General features: G+C 44.6%; 2 protein-coding genes across 2 annotated transcripts in view; one reads left to right on the plus strand and one right to left on the minus strand.

The window, feature by feature from the left end:
* The window catches only part of mfsd4b (major facilitator superfamily domain containing 4B), a 7800-nt gene extending 1731 nt beyond the window's left edge, over positions 1-6069 (plus strand). Inside the window, exons 2-4 of the mRNA XM_005746188.1 lie at positions 1173-1341; positions 1427-1543; positions 3282-6069. Coding sequence (XP_005746245.1) covers positions 1173-1341; positions 1427-1543; positions 3282-4534 — 1539 coding nt within the window. The 3' untranslated portion in view covers positions 4535-6069. The remainder of the gene's footprint in view (positions 1-1172; positions 1342-1426; positions 1544-3281) is intronic.
* Positions 6070-6423: 354 nt separating this feature from the next.
* rev3l (REV3 like, DNA directed polymerase zeta catalytic subunit) overlaps positions 6424-10003 on the minus strand; it is an 80918-nt gene continuing 77338 nt past the window's right edge. Inside the window, exons 28-32 of the mRNA XM_013914138.1 lie at positions 9962-9997; positions 9536-9726; positions 8811-9057; positions 7896-8111; positions 6424-7489 (exon numbers count right to left, since the gene is read on the minus strand). Of these exons, the coding sequence (XP_013769592.1) occupies positions 7349-7489; positions 7896-8111; positions 8811-9057; positions 9536-9726; positions 9962-9997 (831 nt within the window). The 3' untranslated portion in view covers positions 6424-7348. The remainder of the gene's footprint in view (positions 7490-7895; positions 8112-8810; positions 9058-9535; positions 9727-9961; positions 9998-10003) is intronic.

Consider the following 10003-nt stretch of genomic DNA (forward strand, 5'->3'; position numbering starts at 1 on the left):
ATTGTATTGTTCGATACATATGCGTACCGAACCGAAAGCACTGTATCGAACGGTTCAATATCGATACGAATATCGTTGCACCCCTAATATATATATATATATACAGTATATACATTGGGTGAATGTGCAGTAGTAGCAATTCAATGGTTTGACAAATTGGGAGCACTAAAGAAAATATAAATATAATTTGAACAACTCACAATTTGGTACCCTGTACCTTTTACCTGATAGTATTAGCTTTATATTCTCTAGGTTTTTGTGTAAACCGTGTTATTTATATCTCTAGGAATTTTACAGGCCACACTTTATTGCAGTTTCCTCTGATAGCACCTGGGGGAAAATGGAGGGAGCATGCCAGTGGTCTTTCCAGCCCTTTGCATCAAATTTTGAACCTTTGATCTGAGCTGACAGACAGGTTACTAAACTGTGTAGTATTGCCAGAACAGATAGCAGATTCAGTAGTTAGCATATAAAATAAGTAAAGCTTTCATCCACCCCAGGGAGTTTAGAAAGTGTAAACTCTGGAAGACTAGTTCTGGCACTAATGAATCTAGTATACATGAGAGTCAAGGTGCGTGAACGAGTAGAACTGACATTTAACTGTTTTTGTGTTTTCATTAGAAAAGCCAGGTGCTGTCTAGTTATACAGGAGTTCACCTTCATCTATAGCATGGTGTTTAACAGTATGTGAGGGAGTGTAGTCTTAAATCATGAGCTGAGGTCCACAAATTGTGCATAAGCTTAACTATTCTCTAAATGTTTATATTATATCAGTTATAGTAGTTAAACAATTAAATGCAAATTAGCAGGGATCAAAAAAAAGTTTAGATTCGTTTAAATTTGTAAAAATTTTTCAGTCTTAATTTTTCTCAACAGAAATCCTAAAATAAACATTTGTGCAGTATGTGTTGATACGTTGCCACCTCTGTCTTCACCTCGTGTCTTGTTGCTGACAAAAACACAGGAGGAGGAGGTAAAGTTTTCATTGGGGGTGAGCAGAATGCACAGGGTTGGAAATGTTAGTTTAGTTCTCCTAGATCCTGATGCGATCATTTGTCATTGATCTCTCAAGGAGATGAGACAAGTAGGACAATGGAGGGAGAGGAGTGGGTCCAACAACAACAGAGGTCCTGCAGTCGTGGCTTGCTCTAAGCTTTGCCTTATTTTCTTAGGGGATGTGTATCTCAGTTCTTGGCCCCACACTGGAAGACTTGGCTGCAAATGTGAACCAGGATATCGGCAACATCTCCTACATCTTTGTTGGCCGCTCTGCAGGCTACGCCGGCGGATCCCTATTAGGAGGCATTCTCTTTGACTGCATGAACCCCCATCTCCTGCTAGGTACCTTTCTAGCTTGTTGTTCTTGCCGGCCGGCCTTTACAGTCATTTTATGAGATCGATTTTGCCTCCTGTGGTAATCTTCTAGGTTTGTCCATGCTGCTCACGGCTTCTGGAATGTGTGCCATCCCTTACTGTAAGCAGGCTCTGCTCCTCACTGTGTTCATGTCCAGCATTGGGATATCCATGGGTGTTATAGATACAGGTAAGTAAACTATTGATATTCACTGTATCAGTGAAAGTTCAATGATTTTAACGGTCAGCCTCAGCTGATGAGTTTGTGCAGGGCTCAGAGCCACAAGTGGCTGTTTTTACCTCTTCCTCTCGTCATTCTCTCGCCTGCTGTGGTGATGCATGTTTAAATGAGGGCATGGCTTAGCTGCAGCAGAGTGAATAAACAGTAGTGGAGTCCTGTTTGTAACATTGAGGGAGATGGTATGAGTAATTCAGTGCAATAGACATGGGCTGCTGGGAACTTCCCATGATATGATATGACATTCCTTTTGGCTCTCGGAGGAGGCGGACACACTTTTTCTCCTCTCCCTTATCTCCCTTATCTCCCCTGCTTAGTTCTTATGTCCTTGTCTAGTCTCGTGTTTTTTGTATTACTTTCCCTGGAACACTCTCTCACAGTCTGTTTCTAAAACCTAAAGAGAATTATGGATTTGATCAACTGGTCTCTGAATGCTATTGACACCCTTGTTGCTTTTCTGTGTTTATTTTGCTATGGTGTGTTGATATCTGTATTATCCTTTTGTGTTACACATTTCGATGTTTTTTTCCTCGCTACCTAGCCTGACCTGTCTCCCCAATGTGATGTTTGTGTATTGTATGTACGGTCGGCAAGGTCTGTCATCTCGGTTGTGGGCAAAAGACCAAATAAAGGCTATCTCATCTCATCTCATATACTGAGCATTTATTCTCAACTTGATTCTTTTCACTCTACATGTGTTTATCCACCACTTTAGATTTAAAGCTTCAAACCACATTACCAACTCGTCCACAGCGTGCCTTTCCTGTCTCCCTCTGTTCATCCCTAACTGGTGGCCAGTTTTTCCTTCCGACTGTTCCCAAGTGCTTTGTCATTAATGTTGTCTCATTGTGAGGTTTTATCTCTAACGTTGTAGGCTCTTTACCCTAAAATACAATGTGCTTTGAGTTGTCTGTTGCTGTGTATTGGTGCATACGTAAATAAAATTGAATGAAAGTGAAACCGTGGAGAGAACAGGGCACCAGTGGCAGACCTGCTAGTTCTGTGGTTCAGCTGTAAGAACAAAGGTCTCACTGAGGGACAGTGGGCCCTCATAGAGTTTGTTTCCAAAAGGTTGTTCAGAAACATGCACAAGTAGCATGCCGAAGGTAATTTGTAGCACTCTGGCAGTGCTTCTCCTGATCCTCCTCTCAAAAAACGAACAGATACTTGTCCTGCTGTTGGGTTAATGCTCTTCGAAGGCCCCTTTCAACTCTGCTTGTGTAACGTCTCCTCTCCTCTATACTCTTGACACTGTGCTGGCACACACAGCAAACATTTCCTTTTCGGGGTGTTGTCTGGTTGTTGCTTCTTCAGTGCACCTCTTTTCACTTTGATGTGCACCAGAAGAAGTGAAATGAATTCATAGTGAATTATGTTTCCTTCCTGCAAATTGACCTATAAAGACCTTACATAGACATTTACAAACTGTTTTGAAATCTTGTAAATCTTGCATGTAGTTAGTGCACCACGTGGTATTAGGCCTGTAGAATAATCCTTCATCTGCTTTTGCTAACAGTGGTAGCTTATTCTTAACATCATAAGAATGGAAACTTGCCGATGGAGTTATTTGGAGTCATTCCTTGTTTTGTCTGATTGTGATTCTTCTGTTAATCTTTTTTTTTTTCTAGTTTAGCCAAAGCAAAGTGATGCTTGTGTCTCCATTCTTAACTATGTGTTTCTCCTGTGTCAGGTGGTAACGTGCTCATACTGGACACGTGGGGTGAGCAGTCGGGGCCTCACTTGCAAGCGCTGCACTTCAGTTTTGCCGCTGGGGCCTTTGTGTCTCCTATCATAGCCAAGCTGGTGTTTGGGACTGACTGGAAGGGCACTGAGGCCATAGCACCAACCAAGAGTACGCCTTCCACAGAGCCCCAGGTGACCAAAACCGTCAACACTCAGGGAGTCTCGCACAGCACCCTCAACTCCACCTGGGCCTACATCGTGATCGGTGCTTTTGTCTTTCTCATGTCCTTCCTCTTCTTCATCCTTTATTCTCGCTGCAGCGTGTCACGTGCAAAACCCCGCTCGGCCTCAGGAAAGCCCCTGGTGGCCAAATATCATGTGGCTCTTACAGCCCTCCTTTTCCTCTTCTTCTTTGCCTACGTCGGTGCTGAAGTAGCATATGGCTCCTTCATCTTTACCTTTGCTAAGGAGTACATCCACATGGCTGAGGCGAAGGCAGCTGGGCTAAACTCCCTGTTCTGGGGGTCATTTGCAGCGTGCCGTGGGTTAGCCATCTTCTTTGCAGCCTGCATGTACCCGGGAAACATGATCCTGCTCAGCCTGTTGGGCACCGCTATCTCCTCTCTTCTGCTCTGCTTCTTCAACAAGAAAGAGGAGGTCCTGTGGGTGTGCACTGCTATCTATGGGGCTTCCATGGCTGCCATTTTCCCAAGCGGCATCTCGTGGGTGGAGCAGTACACCACAGTAACGGGGCGCACAGCGGCAGTTTTCGTGGTGGGTGCAGCGCTGGGCGAGATGGTGCTGCCAGCACTCATAGGCTTCCTGCTCGAGAGGTTTCCAAAGCACCCGCTGCTCATGTACCTGTCACTCGTCACTGCCATCTTCACCTCCATCCTCTTTCCAGTCATGTACAAGCTGGCCTCGGCGAATGATGAAATTGAAAGCAGTGAATCCCAACGGGCACTGCTGGACTCAGGAGCTGATGAAGATGAGGATGAGGAAGAGCAGGATAATGAGGCCGATCAGTTGAACGACACAGACTTTGAGGTCATTGAAATGGACGATACATCAAATTTTATGAATTCACCAAGCAAGATGTCCTCTCCCCCTGATGTCATGGCTCTAACAGACAGCCCCACTGCCCAAACCACACTGGTGTCAGAGCCTGCAGGCGCCACTTCCTCAGAGAGCATCTCTTTGGTAGGACACTCACCAAGACAGAACCTGCTGCTCTCTTTGGACCAAGAGAAGGGAGACTGAGAATGTTGGCTCAGTGACACGCCTCAACTGTCCATTTGCTGTCCAAGACCTGGAAACTCCAACATAGTTACTGTTTGTACTCTAGTAAAGGAAGCACCAACTAAGCAGTGCAGCTTATAAATCATACACACGCTTCCACAGCTCAACTCAGTGCATCTTTTAAAGCTTTTGGACATCTGCTGGACAGTGAAGGATCAGATGTTGAAGTATTGCTATTTTCTTATAAATCATTTGACACTGTGTTTAATATTGTTGTGTCCTTATCCCCTCTGTAGTTAGGTAAAAGGTAAGGCTAGAATGAAAGTAAGAAATAGATCAGATATCAGCCTGATCCTGACTCAACAAACTTCACTGGGATCGTTGGCAACAGGTCAATCTATTCAGTTCAATTCTATGTTCTGTGTTTACTATGCCTTCCATCAGCAGTAGAGCACTGATTACAAACGGGCGAGCTAACATTTTGGTAACATAACATGAAGCCAAAAGCCAAGGGACAACAAGTTGTTATACTTCTTACATTTTGAATGTTTTTATGTTTGCAGTGTTTTTTGACTACAGCTAAGACTTCTCTGTCAGCTTCTGTCTTTGAGTTACTGGTATCACATTGGAGCTAGACAAACATGGATTGATGCATCGCTAGAATTCAGTGCCTTGTTTGAGGACGTGAGGAGAGTGGATGAGCTGAACCAGGGACAGACAGCTAGCCACCCCCTTAAAATAAAATCTTGCACTGCAAATACACTATATTGCCAAAAGTATTCACTCACCCTTCTAAATCATTACATTCAGGTGTTCCAATCACTTTCATGACCACAGGTATATAAAATCAAGCTCCTAGGCATGCAGACTGCTTTTATAAACATTTGTGAGAGAAGGGCTTGCTCTCAGGAGCTCAGTGACTTCGAATATGGTACTGTGATAAGATGCCACCTGTGCAAAGTCCAGTCAGGAAATTCTGTCACCATTAAATGTTCCACAAAATGAAAGTGATTGCGATTGACAGCAGCTCAGCCACATAAAATAACAGACTGGGGTCAGCAACTTTGTGCAGTCAATCACTGCAGACTTCTAAACTTCATGTGGCCTTCAGATTAGCTCAAGAACAGAGTACAGAAGGTTACAGAATTGCAAAGTGCAATGCAAAGCATCATATGCAGTGGTGCAAACTGCATATGATGCCACTGAACTCTAGAGAAGTGGAGAGGTGTTCTCTGCAATGACGAATCATGTCTACATCTGGCAATCTGATGGAGGAGTTCGAGTTGCAGCTGCTAGAACAGTACTTGGGGGCCTAAGTGTAAATTTTTTTTAATGGGCTTGGGCTTGCTCCCTTAGTTCCAGAGAAAGGGACTCTTGATAATTCAGCACACCGAGACAATTTCATGCTTCCAACTTTGTGGGAGCAATTTGGGGATGGCCCTTTCCTATTCCAGCACAACTGTTTCTAAAGACATGGACGAGGAAGTTTGGTGTGGAAAAACTGGACTGGCCTGCACAGAGTCCTACACCTCAGCCTGACAGAACACCTTTGGGATGAATTAGAGCATCCCAACATTGGTGTCTGACCTCACAAATGCACTTCTGGAAGAACACTTCTAAACCTCGTAGAAAGCCTTCCAGAAAAGTTGAAGCTGTTATAGCTAAACATGGAATGTCACTCAAGCTCATATGTGTGTGTGAAGGCAGACGAGTAAAGACTTTTGGCAATCTAGTGTGTGTGTGATGAGCTGAGCTGTACAGTGTATGCAGCTGTTTTCTGTTGCACTTTTGTGAAAACTGGATTTTTTTTTTTCTTTTTGGTCTTGTGCTGTAATGGGTCATGTCACTGTGATTCCTCTGATTTTTTCTTTTTAAGCTCCTGATTTAGTGAAAGAAAGAAGGCATCTTCATACATTGATTTTTTTTATTTTATTATATCAATCTCAAACCTTCACCCACAGCAATGTCCATTAAAAACAAACAAAAAGGATCTCCTTCATTATAAGTTTTTACATTTTTACAAATCCACAGATCCTGTGTACGGCTGCATGGAGTGGGAGGGTTAAAGATCAAATTGTAATGTAGTTTGAAGACGGTTCGCACAGTAAAATTGGAAACGTACACAAAACCATATATCCACAAGGAAATAATAGACTCTTCATGGCATAAATTACCAAATACAGTATTGCAGCAGTCCCACATTTAAAACTAAAAAAATGGAGAGCTTTCCAGTTCCCATACTCTGTAGTATGAACTGTCAAATCTGCCAAAACAGACAAGGTTAAAGAAACAGAAAAATGGCACCTTCAAAAAGAACGCATCAAACTGCTTTGATTGTGTTCACGGTTGGAGCTGTAGTTGGTTAATGCACAGTGAGATTGGAGATGGATCTGTACAGGAACTATTTACAAAAAGACTGCAGTCAGTATAAAAAGGAGAAAAAGTCAATTAGTGGTTTGGGTGTAGTTCGTCTCTGAATTTATAAGATCTTTAAAAACCAGTTACAGTGAATACACAATACGACACATGTTCCATGATTGGACTGCACTCAGTCCCGCAACAGGCCGTCTGTTGCCGTGTCATCAAAAAGATCAGCTTCATTCGGCCCATAGCAGCTAATGGAGATGGCAGCAAACGAACACACGGCCTCTTCCACTGGAGGCATGACGTAAACAGTCTCCATACTCAGAGAAATACTTTGAGACAAAATGAGAAAACCCGTCAGGGCTCAATCAAAGCACCATTTAAACTTTTACAACCAAATGGACAAACACTAAGATGGAAGGCCAGGAATTAGCACCAAATCAGTGGGTGGCTCCGGGACTCGGGAGCCAATCAGAACTGCTCCAGCAGCTGACGGAGGTAGGGGGCCTTGGAAAGTTGTCTGTTTACCCGGGACAGCTTGTAGAGGACGAGACAGTCGAGGGACACGCAGGGAACCTGCCGCTCAGCACTGCCACTGCAGTTCCTACAGATCTGTATGCAAACAGAGACACAAGCACACAGTGATCACACAAGGATGAGCTCTGGTATGGACACCACTCACAAACATGTCACTACTAGTCTGACCAGAGAAAAACTGTGGAGTCCGACATTGTTTAAGCAAAACTGCACACCAACTCAACCCGAGTGATTGCTGCCACCAGGCATCATTACTGCTGACGTCAATTGCTGTCTTAATAAATCTAGATTTATCGCCAGAAAGCAGTTTCCGTGTTCCTTCAGTGTCGCCTGCTTTGAGTCGTATCAATTGGGTAAATGTTTAAAGACAGTGCGACAAAAGCAGGAAGAAATAAATACCTGTAATCACAGAAGTTAATGGTCCAATTATTATTCAAAACCTTAACAGGAGCTCATATTCTGTGCGTCCTCAACTTCTCACCTTCAGCAACTGCTCTTGCTGACTCTCCCACTGCCTCATGTCCTGGTAGAGTGTAACAGCGACTCGCTGAGGTTCAGCACGACACCGTGAGCACACACCCAGCTGGGTCAGCTCATCACACACAGGGCAGTGAAGCGTGGTGAAGTACTGGGAAATTGTCCCCTTCCTCCCCGCTTCCTCCCCACCCACCACAGAGGAGCAGGATGCCTTCTGGATCTGGAGAGAAAAGAGCGATGTAGCTGAAAACACACGTTTGATTGATCACTGCTGCTGGACTATATGCAGACACATGGAGTTAACATGCACAGCATCTTCATGGACATAAAACAGTGTGAACTACGTGATCATGATACTTTTCAGGTTTGTTAAGAATCCTACCGAATATCATTAGATGCTGAAGGATCAGAGATCAAAGATTCAATTTTTTTAATACAAATACACACATTCAGGATTTTGTGTGTGACTCTGTTTTCACTGGGAAAAAACGAACACATAAAAGGAGTCAGTGGCACTGGAGCAGCAACCATTTATGTATCTGACTGTGATTAGTAGCTATGCCAGCAGATGGCGTGTGCACTCTGTCAGACTTCAGGAAAGAAACAAAGACTGAGGCAGCAGCGCTGCAGCTTGACTCATTTAGTCATCAGCAGGAAGCAGAAGAGATCTCTCTTCATCCTTTGTTCTCTCTAGGGTGACCTCTTTGACTTGCCACAGTCAGTCAAAGGAAGATACCAATTAATCTAATTCATCCTCCAAACTCAGTATTAAGTTGATTGTGTGTCTTTATGATGTTCCTGGTTCTTTTTTGTTTTGTTTTGAAGGGTTTATTATCTCCACTGCTGCTGCTCTGCTTCTAAATGGCAGTGGTGAGACAAAAACATCACAATGGCCCGTATGTCTGCAAGTTGTCCTCACCCTGGGGAGCTCCTGGTACCAGCTGAACACGTCGACTCCGATCAGCTGGAACATACGGGCCAGTGGCGGCAGGATCTGCTTAGTGATGTAGTAGGTGGCATTGAGGCGCAGGGTGGGGTCCTGCAGCACCTCGGTGGGCCGGCGGACCAGCTGGATGAGGGGCACGCCGGGTGTGCCGTACACAATGACATAGGGCACCCGCTCACTCACGCGTGGCTCCAGCCTTCGGTCATAGGCCATCATCCGTCTGAGGCGAAGCAGAACAAAAATGAAGTGACAGCAGATGATGCAGTTATTGTTTACATCACACAGCCAACATGTTCACATTAGCAGCGAGAACGTGTGCTGGTGCTCTGAGAGAGAAAACACAAAATAAAGCAGATGAACTGAAGCAGGGCTCATAAATGCTTCTTCCTTGTGCATCTAAAAATCACTTTTTTTTTTGTCCTCCACTCGTTAAAAAACAGGTTGCCTAGCAACACTCAGGTACTGTACAGGCTAGTGCAGCCAGACAATGAACACAGTGAGGGAGGACTAATTGGATTCACGCTGGGTACTGTAACTGTAGCTGACAGCAAGCTCTTACTCACCATCCTGTTCTCTGCTGCACGCACACACAGACACACACAGAGCCAACCAGCAAACATTTATCCAAGCCACACTCCTGACTTCTCCTGTACTGTGACCACACACACACACACACACACACACACACACACACACACCTGGTGAGTTCCAGCGCAGGGATGCAAGCTCCAGGTCTGTACGAGCCGCTGCCCCGGTACTCCTTGGCGAAGGTCAGATCCTGCATGCTTGCCCGGCCATCCAGAATCTTCATACACTGACGCTGCACAAACTGCTTCACCTGGCTAATGTCACGTGTCTCAAACAGCAGCTTGATGGAACGCTCCAGAATCTAAGGAGCACATGAGTAAAAGAACACAGGTATAAGAGGATGAAGATAAAATGATTTACTGGTAATCTAAGAGAGGTGTTGATGCTGTTTAATGTGCAAGCGGAAGGAGACGACCTTTTCCCTGACTGACACATGCAAAGCGGTCTGAGTAAACGGGAGCAGGAACAAGAGTGGCATGCCTGGGATTGGTGCACAACACAGTGAAAATGAGGGGAAAACATGGTTTGCCTGTTACCTTGGAAACAGCAGGGCAGCCGTCGCGGCGCACCGTCTCAAT

Source organism: Pundamilia nyererei, unplaced genomic scaffold, assembly GCF_000239375.1.
Source record: "Pundamilia nyererei isolate P.nyererei 1_Seehausen unplaced genomic scaffold, PunNye1.0 scaffold00174, whole genome shotgun sequence".
NCBI classification, from domain to species: Eukaryota; Metazoa; Chordata; class Actinopteri; order Cichliformes; family Cichlidae; genus Pundamilia; species Pundamilia nyererei.